General features: G+C 35.5%; 1 protein-coding gene across 1 annotated transcript in view; it reads right to left on the bottom strand.

The window, feature by feature from the left end:
* Positions 1-24855, bottom strand: part of LOC106670038 (synaptic vesicular amine transporter) — an 83173-nt gene that overhangs the window by 17831 nt on the left and 40487 nt on the right. The window contains exon 2 of the mRNA XM_014400025.2: positions 7441-7578. Coding sequence (XP_014255511.1) covers positions 7441-7573 — 133 coding nt within the window. The 5' untranslated portion in view covers positions 7574-7578. The remainder of the gene's footprint in view (positions 1-7440; positions 7579-24855) is intronic.

The raw sequence follows: 24855 nt of genomic DNA, 5'->3' as shown, positions 1-24855 counted from the left end.
AAAAAAACAATGATTATGTACCTGATGAAGGACGTGAGACGTCCGAAACGTTGTCAATAAATGTTTTGAACGAAGCATTTGGGCTTTTCTTCTGGGGCCGCTCACCTCAACATAAGTTTAAAATTAGCAATTGATTATCCAACGGCCGACTAAAACAAGGACATACTAATGATAGTTTTCTGTGCTGTCCTCGATGCCACTGACCCGTATTTGTAGGGTTCTTCAGTCACCTCAGCACCAGATCTAATGAATCTAATTATAACTGATTTCCATCCTTCGCAGTTGGCTAAATCATGTTAAGTTCTTCTCTTTCAAGTGGAAGTGGGACTTAGACCCATCTACTGTCTAGGCATAGTCTTAATTTACTGTCGTACGTCGCTCAGAACTGCCTTGCATCTACATCTATCAGTTTACCAACAGATCATACCTTTCTTGATTGTAGGGTTTCAATTCTCCTATTAATTTTGTCTCTTGGAGCCATGAATATTAAATATGATCTCATTTGGGTCTTTTCATTTAAGTTGTAACCCTTCGAGTAATTTTTTTTATGTCCTCATTTGGATTTGATGGGGGGTGGATTTTATTTCTTTTGTAAATCCATAGGTTTTTTCGCTCAAATATTTTAAATTAAAGTAATTTATATCTACATTTTGTGGTAGTATGTTCATGGTGTCTACGGTCACTTTGCCACCACACCACATAAAACCAAACACAAACCGTTTATGGATATGCCACTATATTCAAGCAAACGATTTTTTTTTCAAAAGTTGAGAAATTTCAACACTCATCAGTTGAGAAAAGTTTTCTATTACCATACTTAAAACTGGGTTCGGTTTTCTTTTCCTTCTCTCCCAAATTCTTCTATAAAATTGATAAATAAATATAACAAGCATCGTTAAAAAACAAAACCTTTTCATCACTAATTACTTCAATCTTACAAACTTTAATTCATAATTTCAACCATCACCTGGACTGTGTAATATTAATCGATGTTCATACTTTCACATCTATGTTTCATGCACAATACTAATTATCGAATAATTTATTTTTGTAATTATTCTTCGTGAAACAAGTGGAGCTGATTAAACGCAAGAAATTTTCCCACCCAATTAATTATTTCATTTCAACGTTCTAAGTTAAAAGGTTTTTAATTGCTATCTAGCGCCTATTCAATGCTTCGTTCGCCTGTTGCTTTAAAGGGCTATAATTGAAATTGCCGTTCTGCCTATAAAAGGTCCGTCGTAAAATGTATCGCTAGGTTAAATTAAGTTTTCCATCCCTGCATATAAAGATACGCGTAAATGTATAATCCATGTATAATAGTTTATATTCATATGTAATTAGAAAAACAATGAAGTTGGTTAACTGATCGTCGTAGTTTAACACGAGTAAACCGGTTCGGAAAATTTGACGATTTACCTGCCAGACACACATCATAAATATATGATTATAAGCCTATAAATTTCGCTGTTTTTACAAAATTCGAAATTCGGCATATTCAAACTGTCGGGGACTTTTAACGTCTTAATCTATCTCGAAAAATAAATCCTGGCGTTATTTTCTCGCTCCCTCATTAATTTCCTCGGAAAGTATTTGATAAGTTAGTCATCCAGCGTGCAAGAACTCCTACCCAGAAACAAAATTATGACCACTAATTTCGCTTTCGTATTCAATCCATCGAGTTGTAGACGTCATGTAAAGTAACTTTTAAGGCCCCCAGGCATTACATCGCGTTTGGTCTATTGGTGAAAATCAAATTTTTTCTATCAAGTACGTACTATCTCATCTTAAAATCCTACTTGATCGTTTCTTCCATGTACGGAATAAGATCCATTGTGTTCATTCCGGTGTTCATCGAGGGAGCATCCTAGGCCCGTTACTGTTCAGCATATGGCTTTGTGACCAGCTAAGCACATAAAGCTGTCCTACATTTCAAATCGTGCAGTGGAAGAGGCAGCCTAATGTTGGTCATCGGCACATATTCACGTTGAATAAGCTATTGTTTTTTTAGCCTTATCTGCCTATTGCATAAATTAATGCAGTTTGGCAATAATAAAAAAAGAATAACCACTTACCATAAAATCATATATTTATATTTTTGTCCGACGTTGATTGCGAAATGTTGGTAATCTGTGGAGCATTTATTTCTAATCATGATACTAAACCAGCATAACTTTGAGGACGTGCGAAACTGTTGATTTGGGCGCCGTTCAACCTCTACTCTAGCTCTGTTCAACTCACTTTCAACCAGTCCGTGTCTGTCTTTCTGTCTGTCTAAGTAAATAAAATATAAGTAGGTAATATATAAATCTAATATAAATTGTTTTTAAACAGATGTTAACCGACAGTAATTAAACTTATCAATAAATTGAATTCCTTTTTATTTGTTTATTTCGAATTCTCTATCTCTATCGCCATCTTCTACTTTCTCACCCACTCCCCCTCTCTCTTACTTTCTCTAACTCCTCTCACTATCCTCGTTTTTTTTCTACCTCCCTATCACTTACTTTTTGTTCTATCACTATCTGTAAGTTTTTCTCTCTCTCAGTATCTACATTTACATTTTTTGCTAACTTTCACTTGCCTTCTTTCACTTTTTCTCTCCCTCCCTCTTACCCTTTATCCTTCTCCTTTTCTCTCTCTATCTAGGTATCGATCTATCCACCTATCTATTTATATCCTTATAGCCTTTTACGCTCTTTCTCGTGTTTTTATATTTTATCTATCATAATATGCAAATATCTATCTATAAAATTTACGGTTGTTTTACTTTCTGTCTCTCTCTTTCTTTCTTTCATGTTCTCTTTCTCTTTCTTTCAGTATCTATCTAATATTTACATTTTTTAAATTTTTTAAATTCCCTCTTTCCCACACTCTCTCTCTCTCTCACTCCCTGTCGCATCCTCTTTCTCGTTCACCATATCTTTCTCTCTATGTATACAAACACACACACACACACACACACACACACACACACACATTCTCTATCTATATTGAAAGACGCCATTAATCCTAAATATATTGAATTAAATGTAACCTGGTGTATACATTCGAACCTAAGAAATATGTATATATATTCTGAATGAGATAAATTTAGTTAGACCACCATTAACTTGTATTATTTATAATGTTGAAACGTTTTCCAGTTTAATAGAAGAGAAAATGTTTAACTTTTTAAGAATGACAGTAGAAAAAGTTTCATTTGTTTATAAAAAAAAATATGCATTTTGGAATAATAAAAAAATAATAACCACTTACAATAAAATTTCAAATTTATATTATTGTACGACGTTGATTTGGAAATTGTGGTAATCTGTCGAGCATTTATTTCTACTTGTGATACTAAACCATCATAACTTCGAGCACTTGCAGAACTGTTGAATTGTGTGCCGTTCAACTCATTTTCACCCAGTCTGTGTCTGTCTTTTTCACTTTCTCATGTTTTTATATTGTATTTATTTATCATAATATGCGAATATCCAACTATAAAATTTACGTTTTTTATTCTCTCTCTCTCTCTCTATCTATCTATCTATCTCTATCTATCTATCTATCTATCTATCTATCTATCTTTCTATCTCTTTCTTTTTCTCTTTCTCTTTTTATCTCACTTTCACTTTCTCTTTCCCTCTCATCATCTCCCTCTACATCTCACATACACATTCTCCCTCTACCTATCTCTCTATCTACCTACCTGTCTCTATTTTTCTCCCACCCTCTATTCTATCTATATAGCACCAATTACCAATTTGTTTCATATTTATCAATCTTTGTCTTTACCTATCTCAATAACTAAATATTTTTCAAATATTCTCATAAATATTCTCAAAAACTAAATTTATGACCCCAAACATTTTGTTTGTCTGTTGTGATCTTAGCTATTTTTATTCGCATTTCATATGTCATTTTCTCTTTCCATACTCAATCTTGTAGCACCATTTTGGGGTGAAGAAGTGAAGCAAAAAATCAGCAGGCAATATAGTTATTAAAACAGTAAAATTTCATACCATAAAAGACAAAACGTTCATTAAGTTTCATAAAAATTTCTTAAAGGCCAATGAGATCTTAAATGATGAGCGATCGAATAAACTTGAATTAATTTAATTTTTTGTCAGGCGGCACACACTGTTTTTCTATAGGTTCGTCTAATTTTCTCGTTCTATTGGTTTTGCATCAATCTCATGGTTGGCAGGCGTGGACATTTTTCAGCCGGCTTCCAATTTGATTCGGTGCTGAACCGCGTCGGCTTCATATCACACCTCATCCGCTTCGAAAGGCAACAAGACCTTTGATTTACATGTTAACTCCGACGTAAACATTTTTGTGTCACTTCTCACTACCACTTTATCCTTGCTTAATAAGCCGGTGAAATTACATAGAAATCCTAATCTAGTCCTAAATTTAGATTTGAAATGCTGTTAAAAGAAAACAAGAACCTGAATTTTTCTCAATAAGATGCAGGCCTATAAGTTGAAATTCCTCTGAAACATTTATTTGGCAAAGGCAAACATGTCCCCGGGATTTGCGTATTTGCCTCGGCTGGGATATTATTTAATACCGGTATAAGCGTGAGTGGATTATGAAGAGAACAGGGGAGGCTCGGCCGACCGGAGGCATGCTCCTGACAGCTCGGTTGTGTCAATAGCACTTGACAATCGTCAATAACACGAGGACAGGTCGGAAAAACACCAGGGTGACCACAATTAATCGTGGGAATTGTATAGAAAGTTCTGATACTCTCCAATTTGCCGCCTCGTCAAACTGGGACTTTAAACAGAGGTGATTGTTTTTGTGCCTTGCCGTTGAACTTTTCCGACGTAAAATAAATAATTAACTTGTGTTGAAAATTCTTGAACGATTTCTAAATCTAAACTCTTTAAACTAATATACATTTCGTAATGAATAGGAAGTTCTGAAAGAGGAGCTAATACATAAAACTTCAGAGCTGTTGTAAATGTGACTCATTGGTTGTAATGTAACTTTGAAATAAACTCAAAACAATAATTTTGATTTGTAAACTCATTTTTAATGTGCGTGTTTAAAAAAAACGTTAAAAAAAGGCTGTGTGGCAGCATGAATAGATTGGTCTGAGTGGTCGTTCACCAAATCCTCCGTTTAGTGGTTCTATCCTCCAAGTTTCTGATCGGATTATGTGGTTCGATAAAGTTCTGAGAGGACATGTTGGAGGATAAATTAAATCGAAGTATGGCTTATTTGAAACGTTTAATTTGCAAGCGATTTGTTTATTCTTGGACTTGAAAAAGTCCATTTTTTATCCCTTATTGGCACCAATTTTCGACTCATTTAAAAGATTCATAGAATCTGCAATAATGTTCCCAGTACGACAAAATTGATTTCTGGTCCGCCTAGGTTCGCTGTCAGAAATCGGTTTAAAGCTGAATTAATCTGACAGAGGGTCACAGCGTCTAAACCTCTCGTCAAACCAAAAAGCCAAGTAATTGGACTAGATTTTTTTAATTTTTTTTTTTTTTTTTGTATTCTCATTCTTTTCACTTTGTACAATATTCATTTTATACCTTTTCTGTAAACATTGTACTTGTTTCTTAAAATTCTTGTTCAGCACTAGCCTCTTAGTATAGCTGTAGCCAATTTACTTAAAACTGAAGATCCAAATTCGAGCTAATAACATCCGATTTCGGGCAGATCAAAACTATTTTTTAATATACCTTAATTAACGTACATTGCAAAATCTTTAATTAGTTAAGCTTATATGGCCAATTGTTATTACATTATCAAAATTGATTGTTGTTTTGGATGTTTATCGGCCTGCAGGAAATTAAGTTTGGGTGATGAGATCTTCTTTCGAGGTCATATGGAACAAAAAACACCTTTATAGGGTGTGCCGAGCTTTCTGTGTATTATTCCACCATCATCACAGCATAAAAACCAAATTAACATAAATAAAAACTAATTTAATATTAAGCTGTTGCATTTACTTGACCCATTGAGATGAAAAAAGAATAACAAGCTGCATGAGATTATTTACAACCAGAATTTGAAATTTATATAAAGTATTATATACTTTATATATAGTATATTATTTTTGTTAAATCATTTAAGTAAGTTAGTGTGTGAGTTTTCCTTTAACTATCTTACTTTAATTCTTAAAAATTTTAAAAATTCTAAGCTTTATATAAATTTCAAATTTTGGTTGTAGATATTGGTTGTAAATTTTCTGTAATACTGACATGTACTTTGTTATTCATTTTTTTTAATAAATCGGCCCTGATGATGGCGGAATAATCCACCGAAAGCTCGACACACCCTATAAAGGTGTTTTTTGTTCCATATGACCTCTAAAGAAGATCTCATCACCTAACTTAAAATTGATTGTTTTTGTAAAGAAAATTGCACTTTAAACCTGTCAACATATGCTGCTCAAACAAGCAAAGAATATTTTTAATAAATTTGAAGTAAATATCGTCAAACCAGAGAAAGGTTTCAGTAAAGGTGTATGTTCTTTGGTAAATGGGGGGAGGGGCAGATGACAAATTCGCAGGTTTTCTAAACATTGAAATGAGGTTTTATGTGGTCTGGCATTGTCATCCGGAAATAGAAAATCCCTGCCAACGAGATCCCTGGTTTGAGAGATCATTCTTCGATATTTTTTTGGGCATAACTGCGGTGAAGTCGCCTTCGACAATATGGAGTCCAGTACGTCTTGAGTGTAAATCCCCAGACCATTACACCGCCTCTTCCAAACTGCACTTAAGAGAGTACGAACGCATCCCCTGTTCTCGGTAGACTGTTCGTCTCCTGCTATCACTATACAGACAGTAATGCGACTCTTCAGTAGACATAACAGCATTCCAATTCTAAACGCTCTCTGCCCATATTCTCCTGAGTTGTTGATGGCGGGCTGTTGCTGCACATGTCTCAAAGGGGCACACGATGTGATGCCAACTTCCCACAAACTATTACAAATCGTTTGTGTTGATAAATGCCTTGCCAAAACATCTTATTGCATGCGTTTTGCCGCAATTACAATATTTCTATCCTCCCTTGATCCACTATCAGGCATCCTATTGGCACTTCCAGTCTCTCGGAACTGCCTCTACTTTATCCACTTCCGGTCGATGACTTATTCTCATAATAATATTGCGAATTTCTGGTTCATGATGATGTCTTTCCATGGTTAAAGAGAATACAACTGGATTAAAATGGATAAAAGACGAGAAAAGGTGTTTGTTTAAATGAGTAATATTCATGTTTATTATTCGTAAGTAAATCCGTTATTTAAAACGAGGATTAACAATTTTTTTGTTTTTGGTTTGTATTTTTTATTTTGTTTTATCCATCTAACAAGATCGGCTAAATTAATTAAAATTAATAGAATAAGAATAAATTAGAAATATTCTTATTCATTTAAACTTGGTCTTATAAGTGAAAATACCTTGAGAAGAAGTTATTTCAACTTACCCACTGTTGTAAGAAGCATGTTGTCCAGAAGGAGAGCTATAGCTACGACGACAAGAACTAGCTTTCTCGACTCCCTGCACCTGATAAGCCAAACCCGGTACAGGGCGCCTAGCGTCATCGGGCCCTCCGCCATTCTACCTGAAATATTAAAAAAAGGAAAAAATTAGACCGAAAACAAGCCCAGGCAACATTTTTTCCTGCACTTCCCTGCCTCTTTCTCGCGGAGCGGAGGCCGATCAATCCCCCCTAAAGCTTTCCGGAGGAAAAAAACCAACAATCCACTACTTTAAATTTCAGAGTGCATTAAGGGGTTCCTCAACCGCTCCCATTGTGTCACTCGGTAAAATTGAAAGACCACGCCTCGTTGGAATTAAAAGTAAATATAATCGGAAGAGGGGACGGTAAATATTTTCTGGAAAAAATTGGTCAACAATATTATAATTTTTTGTTTAGTTTGGACGTGGCCACCGCTTACGCTTCTGATCCTGACGAGTAATTATAAATTATAACCAGGAACGCCCAGATTTCATAAGCTACTACCATTTTTTCTTATTTTATTTAGACCTGTAACGTGAACATCCCAAAACAGAACAATTAAAAAGAATCGTGTCATTTCTATCTGTGGTCTGCGAGATGATTAACATGCATTAGGCCCAACAATTCAAATTTAAAAAAAAAATTCTTTTTGATTAATTTATACAAATATTACTTATACCGAGTGTGTTTTTATAAAAGACATGGCCATTTATTTTTATAATCCTTAAGTATTTTAAAACTTAGCCCCTAAAGCTAATTTATATTTAAGGATGAATTCCTCAAGTTCAGATCTGTAAATTACGGAGTATAAATTGTTTTCACTGACAGATCTGAAGCTGGTACAGGATATGATGACAACATCAACATACAAATGTTGATCTGAGTCTATCGTTTGCGATTATTTTTGTTCTACTTTCACCGCTGAACCCCTGGCTATACTCACTGCCATTAATATCCATTATATAGCCTCTGCCACCTTAATAATCTTTTCCGATTCTCTTTCGGCACTCCCTACGTTAAAGATGTTACTCTTAACCGCAAAAATCTTCCTCCTGACAGCTTTCACCTTCAAATCTTGGACTACAACTAAAAAATAACCTCGCTTGGAACACACCAATCCGACTAAAACGAACTGACTGCAAGGTCAAATACAACAGACTATTATGCTGGAATTTCACTTAGGCAAATGATACAGCCTGATCTCATCGACTCAATGTGTACTGTCGCTTCAAACAAAAGATGCCAAATCTTTATTTGTAGATTATGCTCTGAGGATGAAGAAACAACGACCCATATCATCTTCGAATGCGATCTCATAACTTGGGATAAAAAGTGACTCCACAGACTTGATCTATATGGTGCCTACCTCAAAAAAACCTTCCATTTCTTCAATCCAAAATCCATTGTACAATAATTCTTCCGACGTTCCGACGTTTGGGCCTTGAATCGATTAACGAAGACGTGATTTTCAAGAGAGCAATGGGGTGTTTCAAGGGGTGAAAGGGAACAAATGCGAAATAGGTCGAGATTCTGGATAGGGCTTGTGCATGTTGAAGGGAAAAAGAATCAGACCCCGACCCTTCTTTCAGACCCGTAACAAAACCCTAAAAGGAGCAAAGTAGTAGACCGTTTCCAACCAATTTCACCCGGAGTCCCATCGATCTGGGTAATTACGGCTAAAGCTCACCATCATTACCTCAGATATTATTTTATATCGGGAGGACTTTCCCTAGGGACTGACGATAATAGGATCTTGCGGATTACCCCGGCCGGGGTGCGGTATTATTTTAAAGCCTTTCCTCATCCTTCTCCGCCAGTTTTTCCCTTTTTCCTCTCTCTTCCTCTTCTCTTGTCCAGGAGCGTGATTCATCCCTTCTGTTTTATTCAAGAGCTGTTAAATCAGGGTGTACATGTTTTCCACCGCGCCATTAATCCTAAATATATTGAATTAAATGTAACCCGGTGTAGAACATTCGAATCTAAGAAATGTGTATGTACATTCTGAATGAGATAACTTCTTCCTTGATTGTATATTTCTTTAATCTATAAGATATTCATTTATTTCTATATTTATTTAATTAGACCAACATTACCGTGTATTCTATATAATGTTTAAACAATTATTGTGTTTTCCAGTTTAACTAAAGAGAAAAGGTTTAACTTTTTAAGAATTTAGCGTCCAATTTCTATAACCGACCAAAAGTCAAACATATTTTATTTTAAAGTAGAAAAAGTTTCCTTTCTTTAGAAAAAACAAACTATTCATTTTGGAATAATAAAAAATAATAATAACCACTTACAATAAAATTACAAATTTATGTTTTTGTTCGTCGTTGATTTGGAAATTATGGTAATCTCCAGCATTTATTTCTACTTGTGATACTAAACCATCATAACTTCGAGGACATGCAGAACTGTTGAATTGTGCGCCGTTTAATTCATTTTCACCCAGTCTTTGTCTGTACTAGCATAATTATAATGATTTTGTGTGTGTATGTGTATATATATAAAACTCCAATATAAATTGTTTCTCTCTCTTTCAGTATCTATCAAATATTTACAATTGTTTCTCTCTCTCTCTCTCTCTTTCTCTCTCTCTCTCTTTCTCTCTCTCTCTTTCTCTCTCTCTCTCTCTCTTTCTTACACTCTCACCCGCTCTTTCCTTCTCACCATCTTTTTCTCTCTCTATTTCACAATCACACACACACATTTTCTATCTGTATTGAAACAAGTCATTAATCCTAAATATATTGAATTAAATGTAACCTCAGACCACGAAATATGATGGATTTAATAATAATAATCACCTACTATATAATTACATATTTTTCGACATGGGTTTGGAAGCTGTCGAACATTTATTTCTATTTGTGATACTAAACCAGCATAACTTCGAGTACGTGCTGTACTGTTGATTTGTGCGCCGTTCAAGCTCTACTCTAGCTCTATTCAACTCACTTTCACCTAGTCTGTCTTTCTGTCTGTATATGTCAATAAAATGTAAGTAGGTAAAATACATAAATCTAATATAAATTGGTTTTAAATATATGTTAACTGATTGCAATTTAACTCATTGATAAAGTGATTTCTTTGTTATGTTTTTATTTCGAACACCCTGTCTCTATCACCAACTCCCACTTTCTCACACACACTCTCACTCTCTCTCTCTCTCACTTTCTCTAACTCCTCTCACTCTCTCTGATTTCTCCCTATTTTTCTCTTTCTTCCTCCCTATCTCTTACTTTTGTACTCTTGCAACTATCACTATCTGTAAGTTTTTTCTCTGTTAGTATCTACATTTACATTTTTTACTAATTCCCACTGGAATTAACTAACCTTCTCACTCGCCCTCTTACCCTTTCTCCTTTTCTTTTTCTCTCTCTATTTAGGTATCGATCTATCTACCTATCTATCTGTCTCCTTCGCTGGGTTTTACTCTCACTTTCTCGTGTTTTTATATTGCGTCTATCATAATATGCGAATATCTAACTTTCTAAAATTTACGTTTTTTACTGTCTCTCTCTCTTTCTTGTTCTCTTTCTTTCACTATCACTTATCTTCTTATATTTTTATATCAGTCACTATCTGTAAGTTATCTCCTTTTCAGTATCTATCTAATATTTCCAGTTTGTACTCCCTTTCTCACTCTCTCTCACTCGCTCTCGTTTTCTCTCACTCTCACTTACTCACTCTCTCTCTCTCTCTCACTCTCTCCCGTTTTCTCTCACTCTCATTTACTCACTCTCACTCTCTCTCTCTCTCTCTCACTCTCTCTCTCTCTCTCTCTCTCTCTCTCTCTCTCTCTCTCTCTCTCTCTTTCACAAACACACACATATTCTCTATCTATATATGTGAAAAGACGCCATTAATCCTAAATATATTGAATTAAATGTAACCTGGTGTATACATTCGAACCTAAGAAATGTGTATGTACATTCTGAATGAGATGACTTCTCTTGTTGATTGTATATTTCTTTAATCCATAAGATACTAATTTATTTCTATATTTATTTAATCATACCAACATTAACTTTTTTCTTTAAAATGTCTAAACATTTATTTTGTTTTCTAGTTTAAATGAAGAGAAACTATTTAACTCTTTAAACATTTACCGTTCACTTTCTAGTCGACCGAAAGTCAAACATAATTTATTTTACAGTAGAAAAAGTTTCGTTTGTTTACAAAAAAACGAACGATTCATTCCAGTTGAAGTTTAGAATGTTTCGATTGTAAATCTATGCCGAGTTATCAAATATATATTTCTACCTGGCAGGAATGATTTTTATTATTCATCTGTATACACCACAAATTAAAACACAGAACAACTTTGTCACTATAGCAACAAAAATATTTATAAGGTAGACTCTATTCCCTTACAGAAAACACTTATGTTATAAGGCATATGAATTTTTTAAAGGTAAGGGACTTCCCTGCGATGCGATCACCTATTCAGTCTTGATAAACTTGTTTTCCTCTAAATCAATTTTCCTTGCTGTTTCTTCTTTTTATTGCCCTTTTCGGAGTTCATTTTCCGGAACTTTCTCCCCGAGGCAGTCGTCATATCACGGTGATCTGAATATGGAATTTGTTAATAATATTCTCATTTTATATTCGCAAAGCGGGAAGTTCTATCTAACCAGTAATTTCTTTGCAAACTAAATGTTTATTTGAAATTAATAATATTGTGTCGGGTTGGTTGTTTTTCCAAAGGCAACCAAAGGTACGGACCAGGCGGGCATCTGTTGGACTCGGTAGACAACAAAGAAAACCCGGCAGTAATACGACCTAAGATCTCTTAAGGTATATTAATCTTGAGGACTAAAATTCAACAAAAACAAGAAAAAATAGGCAGCGTACAAAGGTTTATGCAAATCTATGGAATTTCACAGGGGCATTGAATACATCAGGTGTCGTAGAAACCCGAATAAACTTACCTCCATTGGCAATATACAAGGAAAAGGTAGTAAAACCACATACAGATACCAAACAAAAAGCAAATTGGATGGGAACTAAACATATTGGGCATACATCAATAAAAAATAAAACCGGAAGTAACGAGGAACGTAGATATGGAAACAGTCTGTATTATCCCGGAAGCATCCTTTGCAACAGCCTTGCAATCCTCTCAAGTTTTAATAGACTAAACCAGGAGATAATCAAACACAATTGGATGGTGTACAGATGGGTTTAAAACAATTGAAGGAAACTGATCAAAACATGAATAATGAAACATGAATTATGGATTCAAGCTGAAATGCTACCATGTCGCAGAAAATGTTAAAAGAGGTTACATTGACAACTAACGACCTCACAGACAGAAACCTAAGCAGTCATATCTCTTTTTTTCTTTCCTTTCTTTTTTGTAATTTTATATCATGCTAATATTAGAAAAAGTGCGACGAAATACTGAAAACACGTTTAATACAATAGTTTAATAAAACCTTGCCTGAAAAATCAACCTATACAATGGGTTTACGTGGCATTTAATTTGAAAATTGTTTGAGCAAAAATAATTCTGGAGATAAACCTTCCGCCGGTCGGCCTTTATAAAGAATTCGAGTGCATTGTCCCAGGACATGCTTTTCATCTCTACACGTTCCTAATATCGCGGCTAGCTTTCCTTTTGAACGTACACTACCGCCCGTGTAAAATTGTACATCAGGGAGAGTTTTAGAATTGTCGAAAAAGCGACGAAATGTAAAAATAACAGCTAATTTTATTTAATAAATTTACCATAAGCTTTAAAACCTATGGTATATTATTAGTAATAATTAGTATTTAATTTAATGGAAATATATGGTATCTTATTACTTAGGTGTGGCCGATGTAATTTACAGGGTGGTGCTTAAGAGTGATTCTCTGGCACTGCTTTCATTCGTATTATTCAAACGTTCTCTTTTTGAAAAGTATATTAATATAAACATAAATTCCCCATTAAAATCAAACCTAATTTACAACTAGCAAAGAATAAATGTTAAGTATAAAATATTAATGCTACTATTCGGCAAAATTTTAACAGAATATAGGATTGAACCTACGTTAAAGTACAAATTTGATTTAATAAAAATCCTGTTGTTTGTAAGTAAGCACCCCAGATCACTTTATAAAAATTGTGTTTGGTTTGGAATCTCCTTGTGTACAATGTTAAAAAAGAGTCTCAAAACGGCTGGGTAAAATATTAAGTTCAAACAAAAGATTACGTCTTGGAGATCTTTACATTCCATTGATCACTGAGCCCATTTTCTCTAAGAAATTTACCAAAGCCAATTTTCTCTATATATAGCGAGATCTTTCCATGGCGATCGTCCTGTGGCATCTTTCTTTCCATATGGTCTTTTTCCATATTCTCTGGTCCTTCTGGCCCTTGTCCTCTTCCACTTCCATCGGTCCTGGCTACTAGGTTGGGGGTTTACTGGCTAGGTCACGCTAGACAGGAAGAACAAAGCTTCTGACTCTGTCCATATGGCAGCAGACTATGTCCGGGAACGACTTCGGGGATACAAATGACAGTGTAAGGATCAACCTTGGCAATCTAAACCACCATGTACGCCCCGATATGGCTCCGCGACTATACCATCGGCCCTGAAATAGGGCTTCTGGTGCTGTCGTAACGCTCTGTTCTTGCTCTTCCTTTGAGGTCCGCCCAGTTCAACGCATCAGCTGGCTTATATGCAACACCGAGGCGTACATGAACAACATACTGGCTGGTGGTCATAAATAAGTTTGATTCCGCAGACGCCATTCCACAACACATCATCGAGTTGTACACGTCATCTCTTGCTCCCCCGAGCTACAGCAGTACTGCTCTGGGGCTTTTCAGATATAGGAGTCATGGCTTCCCATCATCTGAGCTTGCAGTCGGTGCCCAAAGGCATCCTCCCATCAACTTATTAACGTCGAGGTTCTGAAATTCAGTATTGTCTCAGATGATATGAAACAGATTATGACGCTCATAGCAGCATGTTGATATTGCACACAATATTTATTCTGTAGGGGTGGATTTCGGGATTGGGAGTATTTTGACAAGAATTGATTACCTTACGACTCTATCGGGGTTCAGAAGAAACCGGTCGACTGCAAAACTTATAGGTTTGCGGCAAAGGCCGATCAACAGCAGAAACTTTAACGTCTTAATTGTTATTGTTAGTAAAACTTACAGGTTGATTTAAAACCATATTAATTTTAATTTATGACAAACAGATTTTATCATTGAACGGAGATTATGTTCGAATTTTATCTATTCACTTTAGACTCGTGTAAAATTCTCTGATTAGAAGAATTTCAATATTATTAAAGTTTTAACTGGGATAAATAATCACAGATAATTCTGCCTCGATGTGACAAGACAAATTTGCAAAATGCATTTTCCTGCTTTTTGTCCAGTTGGGTCCGTTGTCTTGACCCTCGGGGAGGATTCGAATTCACGTCACGTCAGCCTCCTTTTCACCAATTCCTTCATACTTTACCAACCTTGGGCATAAATACGAGTTTTTCACCCTGAATCGCAATATAAAGTGAGGGTTCTCTTATAGCCTAGTATAAAATCAGAATTCATATTGCCGAGAGTCCCCCAACCAACGCCAAGACCATTTAATCTCGCCCTAGTTCCTTTCACATATTTCTTAGGCAAAAATAAAAGACCCCTAGAATATGATTTTTGTTCTCCCTATAAGAAGCAACAAGTAGATTCCAAGAAGAACCTCAAAAGAATACACTTGTTACATTTTCTAAACATAATCTGTAAATGTATGTTATTTAAAACTTTAAATGTGGAATAAACTGATAGAATGAAATCTTATTTATGATATATTTATTGAGTTTGACTAACCATGTGGCCTCAATTTAGAACAAGATAATCAGTAAACATAAAATGATAAACATTATCTGTCTGTCAAGCCTTTCGTGCTCCTTAAATTTTTAAATAAACCACCAACAATTGGTTCATCAGGACAAGATAAAATAATGAACATATTGAGCATATAAAAGTTTTGGACAGTTTATTCAATCTCTAATATGCCACAATTATTAAAAACTATCTTTAGAAGCTTGTATAAAATTCAAATGCTAGTTAATTCAATGTGACAATAGCCACTTTTGCCGAGCTTCGGAGATATTATAAAACGCATGTTCCTCATAAAGATATAATCATAATTATTATAACGAGGCAAATATTTATATATTTGGCAATAATAAAGAGAAACCTATTTCTTATTACATGAAATCTCAAGAATCAATCTGTAGACAGTGGTAATCGTGGATCACAATGTGGCCTTCATATTTGGAAGCAATGCGTTATTTTTATTGCACGTAGTATTTAAGTAATAAAATGTTTTTCCGTAAGGTTTAACGTATCAGTGTTTAAAATTGTATATGATTTAATACCAGTAATATCCATGGAGTAAATTATCCAAGTAAAAACAACTTTTGAAGCCAAGCAATTCCACGATCTTCTTTTGGAAATATTCCTGAGAGAGAAAGTTTTCAAACCGTATTTTTTCTTGTTTGTTGTTCTTGGAATTTTGAACCAAATTGTATAAATTAATTCGTAAAGAATTGGACCAGGACGAAACCTGGATTATTTTGTTCTTTGTCACTTACCAATATATTTTCTCCTTCCCTATATTTGTGTAAACATTTAAAATACCAAAAAGTCAGAATGACTCTTGTTTTTAATTGTTAAACCTTTTATTGATACAATCTGTGACAGTATACTTTAAAAAGATTTTGTAAGTTTATTCAGCCTAAAGATCTGTATACTTAGTACCTGACACTAATTTATTAATATATATAATTGTTATTTTTCTCAACTCAGAATTTGACTCAAGTGGAGTAGAAATCAAATCTATGTGTCAATTTATTATTAGTAGATAAGGGTTACTATATAAATAATTTTTCTGAAACACTGTGATAATCTCAAAATGTAATAACTTGATATAAATGTTTATACAAATAAAGCCCATGAGAAAGGGAAAAAAATCTTTTAAAGCTCGGCAAAAATGACTGTCTCTTTCAATTGACCAGCATTTGATTTTCTTCCAATCATTGATCTGTTGTCGATCCTATACTCAACTATTTTTAGAAGCATTAACCTTTGGTACTGTGGTAAAAACCACGAAAAAAAGGTCCAATTTTAAATAAACTCTTTGCAACAGCTTATGACAAATTGATGCTGGTTGTTGGTCTACTAGTCGCTATTGGGTTCGTCTTCACTCCCGGGTATGTTGACCTGCTCACACGCGTCTCGGCATTGAGCCATCTTCAGTGAGGGACCCGAATGACAAATTGCCATGACAAAGAGTGCCGGTTGAAAGTGATTAATGATTTCTCAGAACAACAGCGAGAATAGGTGGATCTGAGGTGACAGAGCAGAAGTTCTATTTGCAAACATAAATCGATAATCCTATAATATTTAGAAAATTTTCAACCCCTAGGAGTTTTGAATGTTTCACTTTGATTAAAAAGTTAAGTTTTAAAACTATAGACTTGTTCACCAGTTGCTGAAGTTTTGCCCATTTGATCGTGGTTTGTCAAGTTGATTGGAACTTTTAAAAAATTTAACTTTGCGATTTATTTAATTAACCCACTTGCTGTTTTTTCTATATTTTTTTAATGAAATGTATCTATAAGCTCTGAGTTTTATAATTAAATAAAAAGCTCTATAACACATAGGCAGGACAGAAAAGAAGAAAATTCTTTGACAAGTCAAACCGTTCCTGTTGACTTTTTTTCATCAGCTGCAACTCAACGAGGCGGAGTGTTTTCCTTTGGAACAGCGTCATCCTCTTACTGGGAACAGTCCCGAAGTAAATAAATAGAAGTTCCAGTCAAGTGAGCGGGGTGGAAACGGTGAAGTTGATCCAAAGCGGCATGCATTATTCCCAAAGCTCTCACATTTACATTATAAAATAAAACTGCCCTCAGTTACTTTTATCTGTACGGAGGAGGACGCGCCCCGTCTTCGAAGAGGAGGTTCAACGGAAAAGTAGAAAATAAATCCACACAAGTTTCGTATCCGATGCATCGATTTTCTTCGGTCATGCCATGATGGATCGCAAGTGGTCTTCGTCCTTGATGAATGAACCCAGACGGAGGCCGAGAAGAGGTTCTTTTATTCAGGAAAATTACTCCCGCCTTCGCTGTATATTCAGTACCAGTTGCTCATCTTTATAAACTTCCTCTGATAAAACGTCAATCCATAACAGAGAGTCTGAAAGGAGGTGGTTTTAATTTGACTCTCGCCCTTTATGGAAAAAACCTGGGACCACCGATGCAATTATTACTTCACTCAAACAGTAGGTCACAGAATGAAATAAAACAATTCATGGTGTGTACAAAGAACATAATACTGAAAGTAATTATTGTAATAATTGTGAGATTTCCCTGTTGTCAATATGTTACGAACTGACTAAATGAACTAGGTATTTCGTTTGTTTAAAAAATAACTTTCTAATTATCTATTACTTTAAATATTAAATTAACAAATATATGTGCTACTTGTTTAATAAGTGTCATATATATAGAAATAATAAATTTTTAAAATCTTGTCAAAGCAATAACATCGAGTGGAGAAGCTATAACATTCCCAAATCATTTTATCACTCGCACTCTCTGAGAGCAGGTCATCTGTTCATTGGCCTTTTTGGACATCGACGAGGATTGTTGGGAAGAGATCAGGAGGAAAGTTATACTCGAGGAAGATTAGGATTAGTAGGAAATGGTTTATAGTCGGATTTCGCAACTTTTTTTAAAGGGAACATGTACGTCGTTATCAATGGTGCGGTTGGAAACGAAAAAAAAGGGAATTGACTTTAGACCTAAGGATCCTACATTAGTAGGTCGCGAGGCCATATCCTCTTCAATCTTCTAGTGGGATTGTAAGAGAGTTTTCTATTGGAAAAGGATAAGGTAACTCGATTGGGAAGAGGAGAGTTTATTGTGAAAAATAGAAAACGTTTCGGTGATTATTTTTTGCACGAAAGGGATTTGGATGTCATTATGAAGGGTGATGATGAAACAGTAAGAAGGATTGACTACGTTTCTGAGGACTTTGGAATGGAGGAAAGTATCATTTGAATGCTGGAAGGTTTGGTGGTGCCCTACAGTTCTAGTACATACGTAAAGATTGGATTTAGATGGCTGCAGATTGTCTATTTTTCGCTGAAACGTTAGATTTGCTTGCCAGTACCCTGTAGAGTAGACGGAAACGTTTGTTTAATTAAACTCCTTTTAGTTGTGAGTGGTTGTTCCAGTTTCGTCTTGAGTCTAGATGGAACCCAGGTTAGGATATGTAGTCTCTTTTTGGGTTGAAGAAGGTTCAGGATATTAAGGAATATTGTATGAGGGGTTTTGTTTCGAATGCATTGTTTTCATTAAGCTTTATACGCCAGTGTTAGCCCCATTCGGCTATTTTCGGAACGTACCTGGAGTTTTGCAAAGCAATTGTGCGATCAGAGGATAGTACAGCGAAGGAGGCAAGGATGGTGGAGGGTGAAGTAGGGATATCTGCGGTGTAAAGGAGGTAAAGGATCGGCCCAAGTACGCTGACCTAAGATACTCCCGCTCCCAGAGGACAATAGGCGGAGTAGGCCAATCCTTGGCGTACTCTGAAGAATCGTTTGGTTAGGTAGGAATGGATTCGGTTGCCAAATAGGTAGAAGGTAACTGGAAGGATGCGCATATACAGGTATTCATACCACACGCGGTCATTGCTTGTGACACGTCAAGAAAGGTCACCGCACATTATTCATTGCGCTCGAAGGATAAGGATAAGCAGTCTACAACGCGAACCACTTGCTGGGTAGGGGGGTGTTGTGGTCGGAAGATAAACTAATGATCTGGGAGAAGGTTGAGGAGCTGAGTGTCGGGATTAATCGTTTGAGGAGCATCTTCTCGAATACATATGACAAGAGGGGGAGTATACTGATTGTGCATTAGGGAAAAACATTATGGACGAGTTTACCGGGTTTTAACAACTTAATGTTGGATGTATTTCCAGAGCAATGACAAATGAGTGGAGGGAGATAGTAAAGGTACGTCAGTAGTATGATGGTTTGTTTTAGGGAGTTCTCCGAGGATGTGGGTCGTGATGAGATCAAAGCCAGAGGACTTGAGCTGTTTCAATCGACCCTGCATATATTTTACTTCTGGAAGGATGACTGGTTGTGGAGGTAAAGGTGAGTCATGGATTTCTGTGCCGTTAGAAGCCATTTCCGAATCAGGATTGGGAGTAAAAGTCTCACGAAGAATTGGGCGAAAGTATCAGCCTTTTCAATGTCGGACATCGCCCATGTTCCTCTCGCCCCAACTAAGTAGAGAGGAAAGGATGTGATTCTTTAGGATTATTTTTTTGTGGCTTCCATCCGTGATCCGATATTTCTACCCTTTAAATAAACCACAAATATAATTGTAAATGCTATTAATAAATTGAGATAATAGCACTTAATAAACATCCTTCTTTGGTTCTGAAATAGTTTAACAGGAACAGACAGAATTTACTTTATTTAAAAAGAAACATATAATTAGGATGATACGGTAGTTTGGAATGCTTACCAGAGTTGGATATGTGTTTATTTAATCTTGATCAATTAAACACTTAATAAAACGTTTTGTGTAATTAAGTAAATCTTTGTAAATCATTGTCTGGAAATTAATTCAATTCCAAATAAAAGACTATTAGCAGTTAATATTTCAGAAAATACAAAAGGGTTCTTTTTTTCCATTTCCAATTTGACCTTGTTGCTTCACGGGAGACAAATTAATACGCAAGAGGGAGAAACTTTATCGCTGGCAACTTTGGCGGAGTTGCAGGCAAAAGCTGACATTTATATCCTTTGAAAAGGCGATCAGGATCGGTTTTTATTCTTTAACTTCCACCGGCCCGGCTCAATTTCTTTTTTATTTTATATTTTTCTTCTTCCCCATGCCATTATCTCCTGTGAAAAAAAAGAACATTCTGAAATAATTTGAGGGCAGGAAATGATTTTATTTCCCCGTTCTTTTTTTCTTGGGCGCATAAAGCACGGGAACGACGGCATGAGTGATCCCTTGAATGTTTAGTAGAACCAGGTGTTCTGAGACAAACAAATTGTATCTTGTTTACAAATAGACCTCGTTGGGGAGGAGATTGGAAAGGAATATAATAAAGCTCCATCTGGCCTTCGGGCCTGTGTGCTCTGAATAAATTGCATCAGGAGGCCCACTATTATGATTATTATACCTCTTCTTATCCAATCGCTAAGCATTATTTATCAGTTCTAAGCAGATATAAGCAGAAAATAAATTGTACAGGAAGAATTTTGTTTAAACTATTTCAAATTACAGATTTTATAATAATATCAATATTGGATATTTGTTCAACGAAGTTTTCAGTCTCACACCCTTGAGTCCCGGTAATTTTATTCAAATCCGACTCCAGCCAGACTCTCGCGGACTTATCACCATAAGTTTGTTATTATTTCAAAAAGGAGGCCCCGGCCCGCGTTTTCGGCAAAATCCAGATATACAGCCGGGTGCTAAGCCCCGTGAAAAAACTCCGTCCGTGACTGCCGTCTGAGGCACGTGTCTGGGATTTCTCTTCTTGATGTTTAAAGTGAATTTTCATGCACCCTGTGAGGATGTCGTACAAGATTTAACCGACATAGGCGAAAGTAAACAAAGGAGCATGCTTTCTACGAAAAATGTGGGCAGCGCCTTATTTATATTTTTAAACTGTTGTCAAAACAAATCGATAAAATACAAGAATCCTTTTGGATTGTCTACGTACGACCAATGCCCATTGGGCATTTACAATATATTCAAATATATTCATGATCATGATTGAATTATCACGTTGTACATTCAAAATGCCATATAGTTTATTTATTAATTTCATTAAACGGATATTTCCATGAAGAATTTTGAAATGCGTGATGTATTGATATTACATCTGCCAATAGATTTTTACTCAAAGTCCTTATTTATTGATTTACTTTATACTATTACGCGCAATGCCCCACTAGTACAAGCAGTTTATAAAATATCTTATCTTACATATTAGAAATATATTACAATTATAATAAACTGATGGAGAAATTTAACGCATCGCTCAATTTATTTAGTTAGTTCAAAATTAAATCAATTATCTTTCTTCAATGGTTACAGGTAATTAGGAGCTATCGTAGTGAGAATAAACAGTAAATAATGCTTAATAATTTACAATGTTAATTATTTCAATTAATTATTCTTTTTATCTAAAGTCTTGGTTGAGAGGAAAAAAGTTAGTGTCAAGCGGGTTCGAACCCACGACCTTCGGCATAGCGGCGTTTTGAGCCGAAGGTCGTGGGTTCGAATCCCGCTCGTGACACTAGCTTTTTCATCTCAAACAAGACTTTAGATAAAAAGAATAATTAATAGAAGTAAGCAATGCTTTTTTTACTTCTTTTATTTACGTTTGTACTTATTAATCTTATTTGTACAAAAAGTATCATTATGCCAAAGCATTGCATGCAATATTCATTTAGTAAGTATGACAGTGTCAAGGTCAAAACATTATTAAGAAGGATACAGCCAGCGCGAAGTCGCCAGGAGAAGGAGTGTAAAATCACCCTACAATAGGAAGAGTTCTTCGGCGCTTCAGAGAAACAAGGTCTCACACTAGAAGGCCAAAAAAGGGTCGAGCTAGGTCTACGGAGAAAGACGGTAGGTTCTCCCGTCATCAGGCTTTAAGAAACTGCAGCATTACGCCAAAGCATTGCATGAAGTATTCATTTCACTGAGTATGACAGTGTCAGGGTCAAAACATTATTAAGAAGGATACAGCCAGCGCGAAGTCGCCAAGAGGCTGAGTGTAAAATCACCCTACAATAGGAAGAATTCTTCGGCGCTTCAGAGAAACAAGGTCTTACACTACAAGGCCAAAACAGGGTCGAGCTAGGTCTACGGAGAAAGGCGATAAGGTTCTTCCGTCATTACGCTCTACGAAACCTGATATGACAATCTGACAATATGAAATCTGATATGACAATCTGAAATGGTTTGATTTCCTCCACCACTATAAGAAGAAGGCTCAATGAAAATAACCTCAGGGCCCGGCATCCGGTCCATGGACCTCTTCTAACCACAGCTCAGAAAATGGCCAGGCTTTACATACGGGAACATATGAATTGTACATTGAAAGAATAGGGAATTCTATTTACAGATGAGCTGAGAGTTGTACTCAGAGATGGGCATAATTTCATATGGAGACGCTCAGGTGAAAAGTACGCACCATGCTGTGGTGCCTCAGGACTATTATAAAACATTTCATTGGAAACCCATTATTCTGCTAACCAAAATGTATAATAGCGTTCTCCGTATAACCTACCTTGTAAATACTTGGACATATGCGCGAATTATAATACATATTACAAAAACGAAATAAAGGGAAAGATTACCACAAACTGGCCAACAAGCAAACCCATCCTTTCGAATGATTTCTACCTTAACTTCCATATCCATTCCAATAATCAACGATAACGTAACTTTTCGAGTATTTCCAATGAGATTTTAGATACATTCGAGGAAGGGACTACCATTTCAACAGTCATCAAGCAACTGTCCACACAAACAGAAATTAAAGACCATCGTCCTGAACCATCTATAGTATAGTATATACGAGAAATGACTGATATAAAATGATTTATTATTCATCTTTCATTTTCATGATTCTTATTTCATCGCAATAAGTTTTTGAGAAGATGGTTTTTATTACTGACCGAATTGTCAAAATATCGGAAAGCATTTAGAATAAAACGTTTTGACATACAATACCGTTGTAACTGGTGTGTTGTAAATACATATTAAATGTATACCTTCGTTTTTTATTTTATCTTCTTAATTTTCACTAGTCATAAAACATCACAGCACTATCAAACAGATTTTATTAAACTTATTTGGAACACCAGGAATTTTTTCTTGGATTTATCATTCCGCAACGCGAGTTTTTAAAATGTTGCCCCTTCATTCCTACATTCCCGACTGATGAAAGCCAACAATTAGGCTAATTACTCATTCGATTCTGAAAATATAAACGACGACTGATGTGGGTTTGGAGCGAGTGGGAGTGATAAATTTTAGAAATCGAATTCAACCTATTTCCAGAGATGCTTCTGAAAAAATAACGTCAGTTTTCTCCTGTAAAACGTTGTTATCTTATTATTATTCCTTATTACAAAACTTAAACACAGAGAGAAAATATTTTCATGCATTCCAGTCGGGATATAATTAATTTGAGTTACTGAGTCGACCTCAGCGATTAAGTTGAACTTCAATTCTTCGGATCGAACGAGTAGTAAACGCCATGAATATTCAAAAGTCAAATAACGAAGAGCAGATTATCGTTTATAAGATATTCACAACAGAATAATAATTAACAGAATAATAATCTTTCCACGATCCAGCTACGTTTAAAAGTAATTGACATAATTTTCTACTCTTCAGAGAACAAAGGATACAGCTTGGGTACATTCCTGGATTGGCCCAGGCTTTTGATATGGTCTGGCACAAGGCATCCTTTATAAGCTTAAACGATTCCTACCCACCCCTTATTACCTTATTCTGGAATTTAACTGACCTCTGAGCGTGAGGTGAGGAAGCAAATACAAGCCTGCATTCTTGGTCCCATACTGTATACCACACACAGTAAATCATTTATACTGCTGACTTTTGTATGCAGATGACATCACAACTTTACGTTCTACCACTATCTTATCCAAGCTACCTCAAACTTCCAAGATGACCTTCAAAAGCTTCCAATACATTAATAATAACGAGCTATCGATTCGGAATCCCCCAGAAGGACTAATAGGCCAGAACTGAACAGATGGCGTGGAAACGTTTAGGACTGAAATGTGTTTTGACTCAAAACTAACATGACTGCCAACACTTTGAGCACACAACGTAGAATCAAGCCATCCAAAATCAGCACACCTAAACTTTTCAATCAAAAATCTTCCTACAAATTGTCAAAGCTCCTGACTATCTCGTTAAATTATTGAAATTGCTCAATGATCAACCAATGTTTAAATTTTTTATGCCAACGAAACGGACTGAAAGAGTTCAGTAGATGACTCATTCCATAGACAATTTAACCTTGTTTTTAAAAATTGCCTTCACTTTGCTGAAAGATACTCGATACTCGGATAAGGGAGAAAATTAATTTTAGTGTGACAAGTCCGTTATTTTCGAAAAAAATTTAAAATTGTATCATTTCGACGGAGTAGGACAGAAAATTCATTTTGTGGCATTCTGTTCAATTTTCAGTTTACTATCACCTAATATCTGTTTTTGCAAACCACCCTGTATATTTATATTGTATATGCAAAAAAAATATGACAAATGAGTTTAGGTAAGATTTGAGAATTC

The sequence above is a fragment of the Cimex lectularius genome, unplaced genomic scaffold (assembly GCF_000648675.2).
Source record: "Cimex lectularius strain Harlan isolate CLEC.00 unplaced genomic scaffold, Clec_2.1 scaffold38, whole genome shotgun sequence".
NCBI classification, from domain to species: Eukaryota; Metazoa; Arthropoda; class Insecta; order Hemiptera; family Cimicidae; genus Cimex; species Cimex lectularius.
Note: the sequence above shows the minus strand (reverse complement) of the source record. Positions and strands in the feature narration are given on the sequence as shown.